The 22,386-nt window shown below is 37.5% G+C and overlaps 1 protein-coding gene across 1 annotated transcript in view; it reads left to right on the top strand.

Moving 5' to 3' along the window:
- Positions 1-22,386, top strand: part of pinx1 (PIN2 (TERF1) interacting telomerase inhibitor 1) — a 34,204-nt gene that overhangs the window by 3,664 nt on the left and 8,154 nt on the right. Inside the window, exon 6 of the mRNA XM_051875009.1 lies at positions 7,464-7,549. Coding sequence (XP_051730969.1) covers positions 7,464-7,549 — 86 coding nt within the window. The remainder of the gene's footprint in view (positions 1-7,463; positions 7,550-22,386) is intronic.

The following is a 22,386-nucleotide window of genomic DNA, read 5'->3' as shown; positions in this document are numbered from 1 at the left end:
TTCAGCCAAAGGTGGATTCAAACTCTGGTCGATCGTGTCAAAAGCTACTTCATCACTCCATACTCCCTACAGCCTATGCCACTGTAGACATTGAGTGGCGTGCGTCTTTTTTAATCTTGTGTGGCTCAACCAGACATTAGTGGGCGGAGTTAGTGTAAATAGCCTTTGCCAACAAGACAAATAGACAAATTGCAAAAAGGCACTCCGTATTTTTATTTATAGGCCTATATTTTATGATTGTAAAGAGATGACAAGTTAATCTCTACATAGTTTGTCTATTTAAGTCTGCTGGTGAAAGGTTGTTGTTTTTCTTTTTTCTTTTTAAATAACCTACATGATGTGTTAATTTGAAAAACATTCATGCAGCCAAGCCAGTTTTTTTTTTTTTTTTTTTGGTATTATTTTTCAATTTCCTTTATAAATAAAGCCCCCCTTCCATCACTTCCTGTGTTCAGTAGCTGAACTTTGTATGCTTTGGCATATGTAGTAAAAGTTCACGGGTCACTGCTGCAGTAGATCAGCGTGATCAGGTTAGCGGTCAGCTTAACCAGCAGTCTGTGCCGCCCCAGTACAGGGAGTCACGTCATGAAGCTCCATGTTTTCTAACTATCATGTAGACAAACAAGTAAGTTTAGAGTAAGTAAGAGTTTGATCAGGCGGTTGACGTTCATCTCCTGAATGTTTTGTCATGTAGAGTTGATGGCTCACATCCTTCCTAGCATGGAAAGCAGGGCGGCCTGATGTTTGTTGGTGGTCTCTATGAGTGGGAAATTTATTTGGCCTCAGGTCTAAACATCCATGATGCTATGACACTTTTAAGGGTAGTATTTTTAGGCCTTGTCTCATTTTCCATGATGGATGTTTATAAAAAATGTCAGGAATGTTGGGGAAAAACTCAGCATCTCTTATCACCTGAGAGGACACCATAGCATACCGCTCCTAAGCTCGACTTCCTGTTTCCTGTGAGGAGCACGGGCCAGTGCACTTACTACTCAAAATGGCCTCAATCAGCACCTGATGAGTCCCAAAGATAACACCGCATCCAGAACAATGTTGTTGTCGTTGTCTCTGTTTAAAGCCTTTGTTTAACTACAAGAAGGAAGACCGTACTTTCAGTGGATGTGTCTCATGAGACGGAATGGAGATCTATCTCACACACAACCTCATCACGACCTCCCGTGGCAATTGGGATACCTCACTAACCTCATGTGCATGACCTCAGCTCTGCTCTGATTGGTTATGTGTTGCCCTCTGCCTCCATAACTCTCAGTTTGTGTCTTCCTGAAGTGAAAAAGCATCACTCAAGCTCATTAGTGAGAAGGTTTTTTTCCTATTCTTGGTGTGATTGACATCCTGTTGTAAGGGCATCACCATTTAGAGGTTAAAGAGATAGTTCAACCAAAAATTAACACTCTGTCATTATTTTCTCACCATCATGTCATGACTTTGTTTATTTGTATAAAATACAATGTAAGTCAATGGGAACCGAAGCTGTTTGGATGCAAACGTTTCTCAAAATTATCTTTTTTTGTGTGTGTTCTGCAGAAGAAAGAAATGCTTACAGGTTTGAAACGACATAAATATCAATTTATTTTTGGCAGTGTTGATTTTGTTGATGAAAATTGACAAATTTCACAGACAAAAGCGAGACGATAATCAAATAAAAACCAGTTTTGAATGACAAAAACTATGATGAAAATCTATTGAGCTATTGTCAACGAATAAAAACGAGACAAAAATGTTAGGGAGGGACGATTTGAGAAGAGATCCAGTCAGAACTGATGTCCTGCGCTGTAGATGCACACATTTAATGTACCGGCAAGTTGGCATGTCTCATAAAACGTTCAAAAAAGTAAACGCCTCGGAGAAAGAAAAGAGCAGGCATTTGGATAAATCTGAAAAAGCGTGACGTCTATTCAGTATGGTTTTCTGTGCGCACGCAGAAAGCCGCCTCTCAGATGTCAGCGCTCGAGTACTGAATTGAGCTCTCTTTTGCGTCTTTCTGCACTTGAACAGACAAATACACGCAAAATACAAACAAAATGTCTGTTTTGGTGAGTATTCACGTAAACACAGTTGATGACAACTGTGGACAGCGCAAAGAAATAAATGCGGGCCTCATTAAAGTCGGTAAACACAACTTCACCAGTATCTCACATAGTGGATAAGAGCTGCTCAGAGCTGCCCAAATTGATGATTTAAAGCATGTAATCATCCATCCTGATGGCAAATATTTCCAACGAACATGCGCCGATCCCATGGATGCTCGAGTGCCACCCACGGAAATGGTCCTACAGAAAAACACGAGATATTCTCCATTTATTTTAACCAATAAAAAATGTATTGCAACTTTCAGACGCGTCTAGCTTCTCACGTTGATAGTTCATTTAAAGCGGTTTCTGTGGCGTGATTATAATGATAAATGTTGAGCAGGAATCTCTCCGCTCACAGCCGGATTCCCTTCTCGCACAAAACTGGACGCGCGCTTTTTCTCGCTCGCAGTTTATACAATGTGCGTGCTCAAACTTTGTCCTCCTGCGTGTGCACTCGTGAATCTAGAATTGTCTTCTCTCTATGATTTAATGTTGTCAGAAGCGCAACATTATAGTGTGGGCACCCACCGGCAGAATTGGCGCAAATGCAAAGATTGGCAAAATCAGTATTTACATAGCATAACAGTAGTAATTTTATCTGTCTCACACGTGTCCCGCAAAAAAATCACATCTACTGTCCTGCAACAGATCAATAGCCAGGTGGTCACCCTATGTGTATCAGTGTATTATATCCGTGCATCGGCCTTAAAGTGACAGCAGCCTAATAAACCTGCTGCTCTCCGTCATTAATGTTAATCAAACAACAAAGGAAAAAGAGAAAAATCACTCAATGTTCTTGACTGAATAACTTTAATAGCTTTAATAAGGATTAATCTACATTTACTTTATACAAATAAATATGTCTGCTTGAAAAATGAAGAATGTTGAATGCAAGTTGTTATAAAGAATGTATATATCATTAATCAAAAAGAAGACCATGTTCTTCTTTATAGAAGTAGCTTTATTTAATTTTAAGATAAATAAAGACATGTTATGTCACAGCAGTTAAATCTGTGTGTGTATTGCATGTTCAAACCTTAATGTAATTCATATTTTCAAAATTTACTATCTATCCCTTTAACAGTAAAAATATTGCAGTGGGATTCTGCTGAAATCCTCATTGATTATAATGTGTTTATTGATAAATGATTTCTCGGAAGAAGACTCTGTTCTCTGAATGCGTGATGTCCGTAATTTGATCCGTAACAGTCTGTTTGAGATTTATGTTGCCGTGTCAAAAAGTGGAACTAAGATGTCAAACTGTCTTTGAAACGACAAACGTGACACTGGTTGTTACAACTGCTAATGCATTTGTAGTTTGTTGTCACGGCAATCGTCTGGTCGAGTCCGCCCATGTCCCCTGTGGAGGTTTTGTTGATTGGATCACCTTCTGCTGATATTAGTTGATCTGTAACCCATAGAAGGCCTCGCCCTTTGTACGTTTCCCGGGTATGCCTCACCAAAGCCGTTGCCAGGTTAAGGCCTTTAATGGATTTAACAGAGATAAAGTAGTTATATCTAATGTTTAAAGGTGTGCTACTCATTTTAAAGTAAATATAAATACTCCAGTTAGTCTGGAGAGCATTAAATACCACAATACCATCATGATAATATTAGGCTGTAATCTTAAGTGCAGTGTATAGAGGTCTCTTGGTGCTGATTATCTGTTGTCAGGATATGAATGCACAGTATGCAATGATGGTACAACTGCATATATTTCTAGTATTTCTTTCAGTCGTTTTTAATAACTGATTTTGGACTGATCCTTCAGAATGAAAGCAAGCTGAGCCCCGCTCTAGACAGGATGGAGGTAGCTTGTTTCAAAGATTGATGTCTTTCAGAACAGGAGAAAGGCACCAGCGTCTCCAGCGCCCATCTCAGACGCGAACAACGTAAACCAGTAACCCAGATTTAATTGGCTGCCCATTTATCAACTGATCCAGCATTTCTTGATGTGAGCTGAACTGCAAGCACTTCATCATCTGAGTGGGTCAAGCTGTTACACAGATGAACGGAACAATTTTGGATCCCTTCATTAATAATTAACCTGATTTCTTTTGAGAAACAAACCAGTGCATAATGTAAGAATTTCATCATCACCGTTTCCTGCTCAAGCAGTTAAAAGAACACCCTCTGATCTTTTTTTGTCACCTTCACTTCCTGCTCCAGAAAAGCCTTTTTCGTTGTTTATTTAATTGCAACTGAAAAGCTTAAAACTTATCCAGGTGTCTTATGAGGCAGTCAATTAGCATCTCGCTTGTCAGATTAGCAAGTCGATCTGAAAAAGCCTCTGTGATTGCTAATCTGGTTTGGCCAGAGTTCTGACACATTCGTTGCCATCTCAACGGTGACCTTGATCCCAACAAGGTTTCATAACCTCATGTGCACTGGTAGACTGTACTGCTACTCATTCATGGCTTTCAGACATTTTAAAGCATTTTATGTTATTTTATTTTAAATTGCTTTCAATGTAATCACAGTAAATGATGACTAGGGCTGTCAAGCTCCAAAAATGACAAAAAAGGAACACAAAAAGGGCTCCATACATCTTGTGAAGTCTTTTAAAGCGATGTGAACGCACTCAATTTCTTGTTATTTACAGAAAATGTGTTTTTATTTATTCAGATCTTTTCTAGAATAATTGGTTGATTCAGTTCACAAAACCGAACTGAATGATTCATGAATCGCAGCGATCTGTTCTTACATTTAACTCATTGATTTACTGATTCATCACAAATCAAACTGATCTGGTTTTTGAGTTCAACTCAGTGATTCAATTATTTGGTCACAGCAGTTAATGGCCAGTGCTGGGTAGATTACTCACAAATTGTACTCGGTTACTGATTCAAAGATCATGGTTAGTATTATAATCCATTACATTTACACATTAAAGGTAATATAATCTGACTACTTTTGGATTACTTTTAGATTACTTTTGACCTAACTTGTTTATCACCTTAATTTGAATAGGATAATCTTGTATCATATTGATATAAAAATACAAAGAGAAGGAAAATATATTCTATTCTTTATCAACTACGTGAAGTACAATAAATATTACATGATGTCAGGGTTTCCCAGACGGGGGTTCGTGAGTTTAATGAACAGCTATTAAGTAGTCAAAGTAAAACACTTACTGAAAAATTATCTGTTGACCTGCATGTCATCAGAGAACCGTGAACTTAATTTTATTATTTATAATTATTATTAACTTAATTTTATTATTGACCTAACTTATTAATGTAAAATCACAGGGGGTCTTCAAGTAAATATATTATGACAAAAAAAGTTGGGGAATCTCTGCATTGCATGTAAATATGAAATGGTGTGAATTTATACATTTTAATGTGTTTGAAAGACAAAAGCCTTCCAGAGACAGTAATACATGGTTAAACGACTCACTGAGTGATAATTCAAATAATATTTGAGTTAATTAGATATGCAATGTTGAGAAAACACTTGTTAAAAATGAAGTGATTTCTGTAAATCCAGTCATCAAACTAGATAGAAAAAGTAGTAGTTGGGAGAATTAATGAATGAGAATAACATGTAATCAATAAAAAAAGTAACTGTAGTCTGATTGAGTATTTTAAAATCTAATATAATCTAATTACAAGCACTTAAAGGCACAATATGTACGATTTTTTTTTGGTTAAAATATCCAAAAACCACTAGAACAATGCTATATATTTTGTTGGCTTGTGTACTTACATTGTCCCAAATGTTTTCAAGAATGTTTAAATCCAGAGAAATAAGCAATTTTATCCTGGACACGATTTACCGCGAGTAGCATGTTTTACCATGCCTAATATCAATCTAGCTTACTGCAGTGTGCTATAAGTGTCTCATAGTAGTCGCCGAGCGAATGCAGAGTAGCACTATAACATCTTTCAACACTCAAATGTGTCTAATATGACAAACAGCGCTGCGTTATCACACATACGCTTGACCGGAAGAAGCGGAAGCGGCGACTGTGGCATAATAAAAGCTCTGCTGCTCGAGGGTGTGTGTTTCACTCGTCTCTCATTAGCAATCACTCCAGCGGCCTCGTTCTGCTCTAACAGATTTCAGCCAAACCCTGCTTCATATTACAGTAATGTTAATAAATCTTTATTACATTAGCTCATCCATGAATATGATTTCTGCCTGAGTCCCGTCCGATTCTTTTCCATCGGCTGTAGACGTGAAGACAGCACCTCCCATGATTCCGCAAAATCAAGGCGTCATCAAGCTACGCCTTTGTTTTGAATAAACGACCTCTAGTGGCGAAAATTACATATTGTGCCTTTAATTTTTGGATTAAGTAATCCAGATTACATGTAACCAGTTACTACCAGCACTGTTAACAGCTCACTGGAGGGGAAGATTTTCAGCTGATGAATTGAATTTCAGTTTCTCACACAAAGCTATTGTATGACTTAAGAAATCCTGGCATATATGGACTGGTTTTATGATGCGTTTGCATCATTTTTGCATCTTGAAATCTCCATTCCAAATTCACTGAAATTACTTGAGGGGGAAAAAACAATCAGTACATGATTCAAATGTTCATTTTTGGTTGAGTTAATCCTCCAAAGGATTGTCTGTGGCACTTGTAGTTACACCCAAAAAGTAACCTTTGTTAGTTGATAGATCTATTTTCCATAAGTAAAAAGGTCATTTTTGGGCTCCACTTGATGTCCACTGTGATCAGTGGAAAGCTTGTTCGGCTTGGCCTTTTGTTTAGACTGCTTACAGGATACCTTGGTTACTTGAAGGCAAGGTCTCCCCTTTGAAAGCCACGCTGAAAAAGACCCTAGAGCAATAAATAAGCGAGTGTTATCAGGAGCTGCTTGGAGGAAGAGGATGCAGCTGTACGAACAGGACTCGCGGCTGAGACGGGCGCCCAGGCACTCCTGGAGCCTTTGAGCTGCTGGAAAATGGGAGGTGTGAGGTGGGGCCGGCCCTGCACCGTTTGTTTTTCCTCAGCCGTTTCATCCCCTGCGACCATGCAACGTGCCCTCTTTTACCTCTAAACCTTTCCTCTCGGCAGGAGTTCAAAACGCTCCTGTGACCCTTATCCATTTAAATCAATAGTTTGAACGGCACTAGAAAAATATCCATTTGTCAACAGGTTGCGACCGGAAACGTTTCCTTTTCATCTTCCCAGATGTTTGTGAAATGCATAATAAACACGTTTCTCTTTTTAAATCAGAAAGTAGCGATCAATAACGCCTTTTAAATATGTATTTGGTATTTTGCACGATAGTTTGACAGCTTTGCTGCCCTCACACTGAAGCAGAACTCAAAATGTTTACACAAATGCTCTATTGTGTGGAATAATGTCAAAGATCTATAAAAAGTCTCCATGTTTTTAACCTTTTCTCACAGGAAAGGACCTGTCCAGTCGTAGCAAAACGGACCTGGCTTGTATTTTTGGGAAGCGATCGAAACAAGAAATAAGAGACCAAGATGAGGTAAGCGGTGTAACTTGGCAGCGCATCTATTTTTTTTTTTTTTTTTTTTTTTTTATTATTCTTTAAAATGCCGTATAACAATATTACAGGTTTAGTAACAGTATAAGCATGATGTTAGTTTTGTCACTGCTTCACACACATTGTACCGGTCAAAAGTTTGGAAACATTAAGGTTTTTTGAAAAGAAGTCTCTAATGGCTCAGCGGTACGACACAGTACAGAACGGTATGCAATTTCTATTGTCAGAAGTTGGGAATGGTACCTTAATTCCATCAAAGAATCCTGAAAAAAATGGTACACAACTGTTTTCAACATTGATAATAATCAGAAATTTTTGTTGAGCATCAAATCAGCATATTGGAATGATTTCTGAAGGATCATGTGACACTGAAGACTGGAGTAATGATGCTGAAAATTCAGCTTTGCATCACAGGAATAAATTACATTTTAACATATATTCACGTAGAAAAGAGTTCTTTTGAATGGTAAAAATATTTTACAATATTACTGTTTTTACTGTATTTTTGATCAAATAAATGCAGCCTTGGTGAGCAAGCTTTTCAAACTTTTGACTGGTACTGTGTATATACAAAAATGTATAATAGGTTTTTATATATATATATATATATATATAACATTAAATATAAAACATATAAATTATGCATCTTTTTCCAATAAACAATATATTGCTGGAAAAGTACAAAATAATACTTTTTAAAAATGACCTCTGTTCAGACTACCTCATTTGATCTATTCGGTTTATAAAACAACCCATAAGTATGCAAGAATGTGTAATTCCATACACAACTGGCACTTAGCAACTAGATCACTAAAACTAAACAAAACAATGTAACCAACTCTTCACGAGAGACATTAATAATTTGGGCAGTTACCTGTTTGATCGGTTTGTTACAATGAGGAATGAATTTATGTTCACTTCCTTCAAGGCAACACTGTTTTTTTGCTTTCTCGCTCTTCACAGTTTACCACAATTAATTTAACCAGAACTGCTTATCGTATATTCAAACTTTATTCGTAAACTTCTACTTAAGATGTTTAAGATTAAATGGCAGCTGAAAATCCCCAGTTGACATTGTTAGAATTTTTGCCATTCAAAATGGGCAAATTATCTTTTCTCATTTATTCGCATTCTGAACTGTGGTACAAGAAAACACCAAAATAACCAACCTGTTTTACGCTGTATGCGAATCAACATATAACACAACACTGTGTTTGCACAGCAGCCAGAAAACGAGGCACGTGCCGAGTGTCATGAACACAGCAAAGCTGCTCTGATGCGACATTTCATTTACGAGCCAAAGCTTAAAACCTAAGCTTACCTAGAACTATTCTTCTGCTGCCTCGCAAACACTGGCGTTTCTTTGTGGAAATACAAATCTCACTAAGAACTGAACCACAAAAAAATGCAGTGTAGTATTTACATCACAACGAAAATGAGCGAATGATGTGTCCGCTTGCAAAATATGTCGAAATAAATTACAATGCCAACTTTAAGGTGGACTTTCAGAGGAAATACAGACACCACCACCTTCAAACTGAATCCAAACTATTAGAGCCGTGTAAGCCAAAAACTCTACTACGTAATCCCTTCAAACCAACTTCTTCAAACCAAGTTTCGAGGGTTTGAAGGGACCATCAGTAATTCTGTTTTCTACTTATATCACTGCCTCCTGTACCTGGGAGATGATGGGGAAATGCAGTTTGATCGTGCCCACTAGCACATCATCAGAAATACACAGCCTGATTTGACCACAGAGACGGCTGACAGGACTATGGGGTGAAAGAGGAGAGAGCGGGTGCAAATCCGTTAAGGGGATTTCAGTGGGATCCCTGCCTACAGTGACTCATGTGTGGAGTCAGACGGCACGCTATGACACGGCTCATTATCAGCCTGCTGCGAGCGGCTCACGTGAAAGCAGAGGTCAGCGATGCTGACAGGTGGGCTGGACCGTACAGCGACACACAACCGGCTGAAATAACTTTGCCACATCTCAATATTATTCTCATGTTTTATGTAACACTTTAAATGTCAGCTCTACAGTGAGGAAAGGTTTTTTTGGATGTTAAAGAAATATTGTGTGTTAAACAGGTTCATTTTAGGGGTTAAACGACTTCAGATTTTATGTGATTAAAGTCATTAATGAAAGTCATTAATGATGATGTGATTAATGAACAAATAAGTCTGAACCTGCAGCTGAGACTCGAACGCGGGTCGCCTTGTGCACAGCTGTGGCATATGATAGCGCTGCCCACGAGGCTGTTGTTCCTACATAACAGCTTATTTTTATCAGTTCTTTTGTCTTTGGGTTGTTTTATTTCTCACAGATTTCTGCTCTTTCTAAGCTAGTTGCTAAGAAGTATATGCTAGAACTTTTCAGTTTCTAAGCTATTTTATTGATAAATCACAGAACAGTGCGACACTGATTATCTCTTCATCACGGCACCTGTTAGTGGGTGGATATATTAGGCACCAAGTGAACATTTTGTCCTCAAAGTTGATGTGTTGGAAGCAGGAAAAATGGTCAAGTGTAAGGATTTGAGTGAGTTTGACAAGGACCAAGTTGTGATGGCTAGACGACTGGGTCAGAGCATCTCCAAAACTGCAGCTCTTGTGGGGTGTTCTCGGTCTGCAGTGGTCAGTATCTATCAAAAGTGGCCCAAGGAAGGAACAGTGGTGAACCGGCGACAGGGTCATGAGTGACCAAGGCTCATTGATGCACGTGGGGAGCGAAGGCTGGTCCGATCCAACAGACGAGCTACTGTAGCTCAAATTGCTCAAGAAGTTAATGCTGGTTCTGATAGAAAGGTGTCAGACTACATAGTGCATCAGTTTGTTGCGTATGGAGCTACATAGCCGCAGACCAGTCAGGGTGCCCATGCTGACCCCTGTCCACCACCGAAAGAGCCAACAGTGGACACGTGAGCATCAGAACTGGACCACAGAGCAATGGAAGAAGGTGGCCTGGTCTGATGAATTACTTTTTCTTTTACATCACGTGGATGGCCGGGTGCGTGTGCGTCTCTAACCACATGGCACCAGGATGCACTATGGGAAGAAGGCAAGCCAGCGGAGGCAGTGTGATGCTTTGGACAATATTCTGCTGGGAAACCTTGGGTCCTGACATCCATGTGGATGTTACTTTGACACGTACCACCTACCTAAGCATTGTTGCAGACCATGTACACCCTTTCATGGAAACGGTATTCTCTGGTGGCTGGTGCCTCTTTCAGCAGGATAATGCTCCTGCCACAAACCAAAAATGGTTCAGGAATGATTTGAGGAGCACAACAACGAGTTTGAGGTGTTGACTTGGCCTCCAAATTCCCCAGATCTCAATCCAATGGAGCATCTGTGGGATGTGCTGAATAAACAAGTCCGATCCATGGAGGCTCCACCTCGCAACTTACAGGACTTAAAGGATCTGCTGCTAACATCTTGGTGTCAGATACCACAGCACCTTCAGGGGTCTATAGGAGTCCATGCCTCGACGGGTCAGGGCTGTTTTGGCAGCAAAAGCGGGACGAACACATTATTAGGAAGGTGGTCATTGTGTTATGCCTGATCGGTGTATGTTGATTTAAAAAAAACAAAAAAAAACAATTTTATTTGTCACTCACTAAGCGATTTTTGTATTTTAGTGTTCAGGTGCCTTGTAGTTTTTTACATTTAAATCCCAGTTTCATTTATTTATTTTTTTGACCTTCCTCTCTTGGTTGACAATGGTTACCTCAGTGTTCGTGACACAGCAGTTCCAAGTCCATCTAATGAATGTGCTGCAGGTCTGAAGCCCCCACCGAACTGCCTCTTGACTGAGAAAGCAACACAATAGCAGCAGCTCATGCTTTGCTTGAATTTGGAAGTGCCGGCAGTGTGCTATATTTTTATTTTTTTCTTCCGCTAATCGTTTTGTTGCAGTTTGTTATTGTCCTACTCTGGAGGGACTTCATTGACCGGATTGAAAACCAATCTGAACAGGCTCACAATGGCATCCCAGGGGGCCGTGTGGCGAAGGGCTGGTGGTGAGCCCTGTAAACGAGGGGCAGTTAGGCCTGCATAGGAAGCCAATGAGGGGGCGTTGTTTATGTGTGCATTGTGTGCTTGTGCGGTGAGACAGCCGGTGGAAGACTTTTGCCTCAGTTCATAGATGTATTCCGGGACACGAAGGTGTTTATAAACCTGTTTAATGCAGTTTTTGTGACCGAGCTTGTGCCATCGGTGTCACCTTACAGGTTTTAAGTGCATCATGAAGTTAGTGTCCATGCACAGGCCGATCTCGCTGCTGCGGTGTCTTGGCCGCCCTCACTCCCACCTCTTGCACCAGGGGTTTTCCTCCCTCCTCTCAGAGCTTCCTGTCAGTCCCTTATCTCTTGTCACAGTGTTCTCGGACATACACATGTGTGCACATGGGAGGCTGTTCCAAGTCGCCCCCGATCTCATTACCTTGATTTAAGAAACTGTTATGGAGTGGCAGATGTTTTTTTTGTGTGTTTACTGTGGTCCTAGTTTGAATTGGGCACTTATTTAAAGGGTTAGTTCACCCCAAAATGAAATTTCTGTCATTAATTACTCACCCTCATGTTGTTCCACACCCATACGACCTTTGTTCATCTTCAGAACACAAATTAAGTTATTTTTGATTAAAATCTGATGGCTCAGTGAGGCCTGCATTGACAGCAAGATAATAAACACTTACAAATGCCCAGAAAGCTACTAAAGACATATTTAAAACAGTTCATGTGACTACAGTGGTTCAACCTTAATGTTATGAAGCGACGAGAATACTTTTTGTGCGCCAAAAAACACAAAATAACGACTTTATTTAACAATATCTAGTGATGGGCGATTTCAAAACACTGCTTTATGAAGTTTCGAAGCTTTACGAATCTGTTGTATCGAATCAGTGGTTCAGAGCACGTATCAAACTGCCAAAGTCACGTGATTTGGTAAACGAGGCTTCGTTACATCATAAGTGTTTCGAAATTTCAACGGTTCACCACTGGGGGGCGTGACTTTGGCAGTTTGATACGCGCTCCGAACCACTGATTCGAAACAAAAGATTCGTAAAGCTTCGAAGCTTCATGAGGTAATTAATGACCCTTGAATGTTTCATACCTCGAGGTCTTGGAAACATCACATCTCTGAGGAAGTTCAATAAAAATGGAAAGCGACCAAATTTTTTTTTTGTTCACATAAACAATCTTTGACAGATTGTGATGGACACTATATACCAAGGCTGTAACCATGTTTTGAACATTGGGATGGGGGACCAATTTTTTAGAAAGCAGTGAAGGAAATTCTAGGTCTAATTCTAGTTGGGGAAAATAAATCATTTTGATCTATTTGCATTAATTTGCATTAAAATATGCACACATGTAGTTTTGTTTGCCTAATATGTCAGAAACAAAACATTTGTCTCATCACACTTGGTTAGAGATAACATGAATCACGTAAATTTCAAATTCAAAATGGCCATATTTGAGGAAAAAAAAAGTTGAGTAGTTTGCATCACTGGATGTTACTGTCAGTTGTTTAACATTTCTATCGTAAAACAGTTGACGTATATCATATGTTTCGGTATTTACATATTCATTCTTTCGATGTTAAACTGACACTTCGCGCTGTAATTCACGCTCTGCTTCTGTGAACAGTAAGCCCCGCCTACTTTGATTTGATTGGCCATCTCAATCATTTTGACATTGACAATTTGACATAATTCCACAATTCCAGACGTTCCAATAACTGAATGTGCTTTGTTTATACTTATATTTATAGTTTATTTATTTTTACAGACAAATTGCAATTTCAACTCAATGAAATATTTCAGACCTTGACATAATTATAAAAATTTATATTAATTAAGGCTGTCAAGCGATTTAAAATTTTTAATCTAACTACATGATGTGGCAATTAATTAATCGAATTAATCGCACATCAAATTTGGCTAAGAAATTACCCCTAAAAGATAATTTGAAATCATTATTGTGTAAATCATCAAATAGACATTACAAAAAGTAGCTTCAGAAAGAATTATTTTATTTGATTCAACATAAAACTTAAACATAAACTTTTGGACCATGAGGATGACTAAATGATGACTGCATTTTCATTTTTCTGCTGAACTATATCCTTTAATGTTTTTATAGGGAAACATGAAATTATACTCTAAATAAGAAACTAAAACTGCCAGTAAGTGGCAGTAAATGTCTTTGAGTCATTTGATTAGTTCAATTGGCTGATTCATTCAGGAGTGACGTAAATGGTTCTCTTTATGAATGGTCCATTGAATCGTTCGTTCACCTGATTCGTTCAAAACATGGATTCAGAAATGAAATGCCACTGTGTGTTGCTCAGACGCTTTTTCTTTATATTTTCTTTGGCAAAATTGAGCAAAATAGTCAATATTGACCGGATTGAAAACCAATCTGAACAGGCTCACAATGGCATCCCAGGGGGCCGTGTGGCGAAGGGCTGGTGGTGAGCCCTGTAAACGAGGGGCAGTTAGGCCTGCATAGGAAGCCAATGAGGGGGCGTTGTTTATGTGTGCATTGTGTGCTTGTGCGGTGAGACAGCCGGTGGAAGACTTTTGCCTCAGTTCATAGATGTATTCCGGGACACGAAGGTGTTTATAAACCTGTTTAATGCAGTTTTTGTGACCGAGCTTGTGCCATCGGTGTCACCTTACAGGTTTTAAGTGCATCATGAAGTTAGTGTCCATGCACAGGCCGATCTCGCTGCTGCGGTGTCTTGGCCGCCCTCACTCCCACCTCTTGCACCAGGGGTTTTCCTCCCTCCTCTCAGAGCTTCCTGTCAGTCCCTTATCTCTTGTCACAGTGTTCTCGGACATACACATGTGTGCACATGGGAGGCTGTTCCAAGTCGCCCCCGATCTCATTACCTTGATTTAAGAAACTGTTATGGAGTGGCAGATGTTTTTTTTGTGTGTTTACTGTGGTCCTAGTTTGAATTGGGCACTTATTTAAAGGGTTAGTTCACCCCAAAATGAAATTTCTGTCATTAATTACTCACCCTCATGTTGTTCCACACCCATACGACCTTTGTTCATCTTCAGAACACAAATTAAGTTATTTTTGATTAAAATCTGATGGCTCAGTGAGGCCTGCATTGACAGCAAGATAATAAACACTTACAAATGCCCAGAAAGCTACTAAAGACATATTTAAAACAGTTCATGTGACTACAGTGGTTCAACCTTAATGTTATGAAGCGACGAGAATACTTTTTGTGCGCCAAAAAACACAAAATAACGACTTTATTTAACAATATCTAGTGATGGGCGATTTCAAAACACTGCTTTATGAAGTTTCGAAGCTTTACGAATCTGTTGTATCGAATCAGTGGTTCAGAGCACGTATCAAACTGCCAAAGTCACGTGATTTGGTAAACGAGGCTTCGTTACATCATAAGTGTTTCGAAATTTCAACGGTTCACCACTGGGGGGCGTGACTTTGGCAGTTTGATACGCGCTCCGAACCACTGATTCGAAACAAAAGATTCGTAAAGCTTCGAAGCTTCATGAGGTAATTAATGACCCTTGAATGTTTCATACCTCGAGGTCTTGGAAACATCACATCTCTGAGGAAGTTCAATAAAAATGGAAAGCGACCAAATTTTTTTTTTGTTCACATAAACAATCTTTGACAGATTGTGATGGACACTATATACCAAGGCTGTAACCATGTTTTGAACATTGGGATGGGGGACCAATTTTTTAGAAAGCAGTGAAGGAAATTCTAGGTCTAATTCTAGTTGGGGAAAATAAATCATTTTGATCTATTTGCATTAATTTGCATTAAAATATGCACACATGTAGTTTTGTTTGCCTAATATGTCAGAAACAAAACATTTGTCTCATCACACTTGGTTAGAGATAACATGAATCACGTAAATTTCAAATTCAAAATGGCCATATTTGAGGAAAAAAAAAGTTGAGTAGTTTGCATCACTGGATGTTACTGTCAGTTGTTTAACATTTCTATCGTAAAACAGTTGACGTATATCATATGTTTCGGTATTTACATATTCATTCTTTCGATGTTAAACTGACACTTCGCGCTGTAATTCACGCTCTGCTTCTGTGAACAGTAAGCCCCGCCTACTTTGATTTGATTGGCCATCTCAATCATTTTGACATTGACAATTTGACATAATTCCACAATTCCAGACGTTCCAATAACTGAATGTGCTTTGTTTATACTTATATTTATAGTTTATTTATTTTTACAGACAAATTGCAATTTCAACTCAATGAAATATTTCAGACCTTGACATAATTATAAAAATTTATATTAATTAAGGCTGTCAAGCGATTTAAAATTTTTAATCTAACTACATGATGTGGCAATTAATTAATCGAATTAATCGCACATCAAATTTGGCTAAGAAATTACCCCTAAAAGATAATTTGAAATCATTATTGTGTAAATCATCAAATAGACATTACAAAAAGTAGCTTCAGAAAGAATTATTTTATTTGATTCAACATAAAACTTAAACATAAACTTTTGGACCATGAGGATGACTAAATGATGACTGCATTTTCATTTTTCTGCTGAACTATATCCTTTAATGTTTTTATAGGGAAACATGAAATTATACTCTAAATAAGAAACTAAAACTGCCAGTAAGTGGCAGTAAATGTCTTTGAGTCATTTGATTAGTTCAATTGGCTGATTCATTCAGGAGTGACGTAAATGGTTCTCTTTATGAATGGTCCATTGAATCGTTCGTTCACCTGATTCGTTCAAAACATGGATTCAGAAATGAAATGCCACTGTGTGTTGCTCAGACGCTTTTTCTTTATATTTTCTTTGGCAAAATTGAGCAAAATAGTCAATATTGTGTCTAAAATAACACAATATTAACTTCTTAATTATTGAACTGTTGTAGAAAATCAGTATCACATTTGCACTTGTGCTATTCTGGACAGAAAAACTGCACTTGTGTGATACTGCGCTCCTTGCTCATGTGATAGGCTATAACAACTATATAAATAAATAAATATATATATATATATATATATATATATATATATAAATTTGCTGAGGGCCCCCTAGTGGGCACTGGCCCCCTGGTTGAGAACCACTGCTGTAACGGATAGCTGTCAGGAGTGTGTTAGAGAGCCGGCGGTGTCCGAACAGACCGCACTGCCATCCATCACTGCCTTTCACTCTGAACGATGTGGGAAAATCTCAGTGGCAGGGAGAGCAGTGTTCACGACTAGTGCTTTTGTGCCTTTCTCACAACCGTTGTCTTTACCTGATCACATTTTTTTGTATTTTTAGCTTTCAGTATTTATTCTTGATGTGTCTCTTATTTGGTTCCCTCCCCATCTCTTTCTCTCTCGTTGGCTCGTTCTCTTCTCGGGGGCCTTAGTTAGGCTGTAGGCTAGTGTGTACGGAGTCATGAGGAGTGGGTGTGATTTATCTCCCTCGGCCCCTCCGTCGCCCCCTCCACTCCGGCAGGCCCAGAGGAAAGAGCCGAGTTTGCTTGAACGTGGCTCGGTTTGCGAGGCCCCAGCATTAGCTGAAAGAAACCCTCCTGCTGCTGGTGAAAAATGTCCTGTGATTGGCTAATTAATCAGTCAAAAGGGGAGCGTCGCGGCCTGTGACTTGAGGGACCCGAGCAGGCGACCGCTGAGGGCCCGCTGATAAATGGACTCCCTCCTGCTTCATACATCAGTGAAACTTAGTCATTTTTTACCACTGCTCTTTGCGTCAATGCTGGATCGCTAAGGCCTACACTTATATATTTCGTGTGAAACTCCATCTGTGTGTGTGTGGAATGCGTTTCAGACAATCGTCTGATTTGGTCTGCGAACTTTAAATTGCTCAATAAATATTGTCTATTCAGCATAATGTCCTCATCAGAGTTTTAGTTTCAGTATTATTTTGCCCCAGATTTTTCAGTTTGAAGCTGTAAACAATAGACTTTCAGTTTGAAAATCCAGTGATAAATTTGATATTTCTTGTGATTTAATCAGTAAGTTTAGGCCATTTTACTCTTTTATTGTATTTTACTATCTATTATTTGTGTCTGTGCTATTTAATGTAGCCTAAAGAAGATCCATTGCTACCTGTTGCTGGACGTTCCTTGCCTTAAATCAAATTTTAATCTAATTTTAGAATATTATATAAATAAATAAATAAATAAATAAATAAAAAATATATATAATACACACACACACACACACACACACACACTACCACTCAAAAGATTGTGCTCATTAAGTTTTTTTTTTTTTTTTTTTTTTTTTAAAATTACTTTTAATTTTATTTCATCAAAGGTGACTGTAAAGACATTTACAAAGTTTCAAAAGATTTCCTGTTCAAATAAATGTTTTGAACTTTTTTTTTTTTTTTTTACACTAAAAAGAAAGAGCCTTTTTTCAAGATTTATGCATTTCAATTAATAGTAAAATTCCATCAAATTGAATGGAATAATCCTTACATATTATAAATTAAGAATTTTAAATAAGTAAAAAAAAAAAAATAAATAAATACAAAAATAGAGCTTAATATACATTTTGTATAAATCTTAATGGAACAAGGGAATGGACCATTTAGTTTTAGATTTTTAGTTTGAAAATTAAAATGTTTAAATTTAAGTTTAATATTTATGCAAAATGTTTTAAGCTTCTTTTTTTTTTTCTTTTTTTTTTAATTATTTAAAATTCTTAATTCATAATATGTAAGGATTACTCGATTCAATTTGATGAAATTTTACTATTAATTGAAATGCATAAATCTTGAAAAAAAAACTCTTTTTTTTGTGTATTCATCAGATTCCTGAAAAATTGAATCAATTTCCACAAAATTATTGAAATTGAGCTTTGCCATCACATGAATAATTACCTTTTTTCTATTTTAATATATTTAAAATGTATTTTAATTTTTATTTCTCAATATTACTCTTTTTACTGTGTTTTCGATCAAATAAATGCAGTCTTGGTGAACATAAGAGACGCTTTTAAAAACATCAAAATATCTTTCCAACCCCAAACCTAAAGTGTATAAATTCTAATATATAAATTGTACTTGAATATTTTAATAATGAAAAAAAACAAAACAAAAATTTATATATATATATATATATATATATATATATATATATATATATATATATATATATATATATATATATATATATATATATATATATATATATATATATATTATATAAATTATTATTATTATTACCTTTTTACTATACTCTTCCTACATAAATGTAAATTTACCACATATACGTACACAAACAGTCTATATATAGTTGTTTTTTTTTTGTTTTTTTTATGGTTAACAACACTTTAGTTTAGGGTCCAATTCTCACTATTAACTATTTGCTTATCATGCATATTACTGCGGTATTGGCTGTTTATTAGTACTTATAAAGCACATATTAATGCCTTATTCTGCATGACCTTATTCTACATTCTTACTCCTACCCAATTCCTAAACTTAACAACTACCTTACTAACTATTAATAAGCAGTAATTAGGAGATTATTGAGGCAAGCGTTGTAGTTAATAGAGAGAATTGGACCCTAAAATAAAGTGTGACCAAATTATGACTTATGAATTAGGATTTCTTTTATTAAAGTAAGCTGCGAGACGGTTGGCGCCTGTGGTTGTCTCCATGGTTCCCATCAGGCTGTGTTTCAGGGGTTGGCGTGACCCCCTGTGGCCTCTCCCACTCCCACGGCAGCTCTAACACAAAGCCCTCAGACTGGAGGGTGGTACCTGTAGCTGCTCTGAATCAGCCCACGCCCGTCCTCATGAAGGATCGCCGGCCAGTTGACTCGCCGTTCCCCCGATGCCGCCACCTCACCAAATGAGGAGGAGAGGCTGCGCCATTTGGCAGATGTGGTGAAGGGGCGAGAGGCAGCGATGTCATTGGCCGCATGGGAGTCAGCTGGTGGGCGGAGTTGAGTACTGAAATGCTGCTGAGGATGCAGAAGTTGAGCTCTGAATATGCCAGCAGGCTGATGGAGCTCCCATTACAAAACCACTGAGTTTTATCCACATTATTACACACATTATAAATTATATGATATTTTGGAAACTACAGACCAAAAAGTTTACCTTCAGTCTCCATTCAACATTTATTTGCTAGCAAATTTGGCTTTTTATTTTAAACTTTCACAACTGTTTAAAAGTTTGCGGTTAAAGATTTTTAAATGGTTTTGAAGGAAGTTTCTTAAGGCTGCATTTATTTGATCAGAAAGTACTGTAAAAACAGTAATATTGTGAAATATTATTACAATTTAAAATAACATTTATTTATTGTAAAATATTTTTAAAAGTAATTTATTCCTGTGATCAAAGCTGAATTTTCAGCATCATTACTCCAGTCTTCAGTGTCACATGATCCTTCAGAAATCATTCTAATATGATGATTTGCTGCTTAAGAAACATTTATTATTATCAATGATGAAAACAGTTGCGCTGCCTAATATTTATTATTTGTGGAAACTGATGATAATTTCTTCTTTGATGAATTGAAAGTTTAAAAGAATATTATTTGGAGAAAAAAAAAAAAAAAAAAAAAAAAAGTGTAACATTATGAATGTCTTTACTGTAACTTTTGATCAATTTAATGCGTCCCTGCTAAATAAAAGTATTAATTTCTTTCAAAATAATAATAATAAAAAAAATATTTACTGACCTAAACTTTTCAATGATAGTGTAAATATGTTGGAGCCATGGCTTAGTGGTTAGCATTGTGCTCTGGTGCTTATGTGGGTGTTGCAAGTTCAAATCTGGCTTGCAGCATTTCCAGATTACATTTTTCTATCCCTATATATTTTTTTCCTCTCTCCTTCTCATTTAAAAAGTAGTAAAATGCTAAAAAATAAAAGAATTGAAAAACATAAAGGATTAGTTCACTTCAGAATTAAAATTTCCTGATAATTTACTCACCCCCATGTCATCCAAGATGTTCATGTCTTTCTTTCTTCAGTCGAAAAGAAATGAAGGTTTTTGAGGAAAACATTCCAGGATTTTTCTCCATATAGTGGACTTCTCTGGGGTTCAACGGGTTGAAGGTCCAAATGTCAGTTTCAGTGCAGCTTCAAAGAGCTCTACACGATCCCAGACGAGGAATAAGAGTCTTATCTAGAGAAACCATCGGCCATTTTATAAAAAAATTTATTTATATAGTTTTTAACCACAAATGCTCGTCTTGCACTGCTCTGTGATGCGCCACACATTACGTAATCATGTTGGAAAGGTTACGCGTGACGTAGGCAGAAGTACCGCAGTAGGGCAAAAAACTCCATCTCATTTTCTCTTCCAACTTCAAAATCGTCCGTCATCATTGTTTTACTTTTCTTTTTTTCTTTTTTTTTTTTTTTGTAAAGGTCGTTTGACTTGGATCGATACTTCCACCATGTCACACGTGACCTTTCCAACATGATTACGTAATGCGTGGCACATCACAGAGCAGTGCAAGATGAGCATTTGTGGTTAAAAAGTATATAAATAATTTGTTTATAAAATGGCCGATGGTTTCTCTAGATAAGACTCTTATTCCTCGTCTGGGATCATGTAGAGCTCTTTGAAGCTGCACTGAAACTGACATTTGGACCTTCAACCCGTTGAACCCCAGTGAAGTCCACTATATGGAGAAAAATCCTGGAATGTTTTCCCCAAAAACCTTCATTTCTTTTCAGCTGAAGAAAGAAAGACAAACATCTTTGACATGGGGGTGAGTAAATTATCAGGAAGTTTTAATTCTAAAGTCAACTAATCCTTAAAAAAAAAAAAAAAAAAATTGCGCAAACTCATAATAGGACTGTATATTATAACTCAAAATTTGTGCTCAGTCACGATCAGACAGCAGTGCAAACTAGCACGTTGCAACCATGTGGTCCAGCATGTTTAACTTCTCAACTAATGCGGTAACCGACGCCTGTGTGCCGGTGTTCAAAGGCTTGTTTGTTTTCAAGCAGGAGAGCCCTAATATGTTCTCAGATAACATCTAATTGCCTCAAACAAAAGCGCAGCCTCCCTTACGCTGTTGACAGGGCTACAGAATAATGAAGAAACAGACCGAAATGACTGCTTGCTACATACCCTCCGGCAACTGGCCTTACGCCCATGCCAACCCACTGACATGTACAAATTAGTGTGAAAATAAAAACGGCATTAACTAAAAAGTGTAAGTGAAGTGGCCAACTTCTGCAGTCATTGTCGGCCCTGGCATGGTGATTACAGTACGAGCGGAGGAAGCTAACCGCCCGACGCTCCGGAGAGCCACCACCACTGCTGTTTTCCTGGGTCTCGGCTTGCATTTAATCACCGCCAGTTTAATCTAATAAATCACAGCAGGGCAGAGAATAAATGGTGTGTCCTCCATCTTGGGGCTGACACATCAGCTCCTTGGAGGGCACGGAAAGGCAAGCACTTTACATTGTAAAGCAAGCAGAGTTTAGTGATGATGCCCTATGCAGTGTGTTGTCTCCATTTGTTACTCGTGATAAGTAATGAAGTCTGGGGTTGGTGGAGAGGTCTGCATCACGCTGGCTTCTACGTCTGTGTTCAAACACCTCTTCATCACTTACACCTTCATTTAAACTATTATACATTCTTTTAATTCATTTTTATTTACTTTTTTTTTTATGTTGCCTGTTAATTTTTAAATTGTATTAATAATTATATTATTGTTTATAGTATAAAAATTCTAATAATTATTATTATATATATATATATATATATATATATATATTGTATGTATATTATATAATAATAATAATAAATCATAATCACTATTATTATTATTATTAGTAGTAGTAGTAGTAGT

This window comes from Ctenopharyngodon idella, chromosome 20 (genome assembly GCF_019924925.1).
Source record: "Ctenopharyngodon idella isolate HZGC_01 chromosome 20, HZGC01, whole genome shotgun sequence".
Taxonomy (NCBI): Eukaryota; Metazoa; Chordata; class Actinopteri; order Cypriniformes; family Xenocyprididae; genus Ctenopharyngodon; species Ctenopharyngodon idella.
The sequence above is the reverse complement of the archived record's forward strand: the minus strand, read 5'-3'. Positions and strand labels throughout refer to the sequence as shown.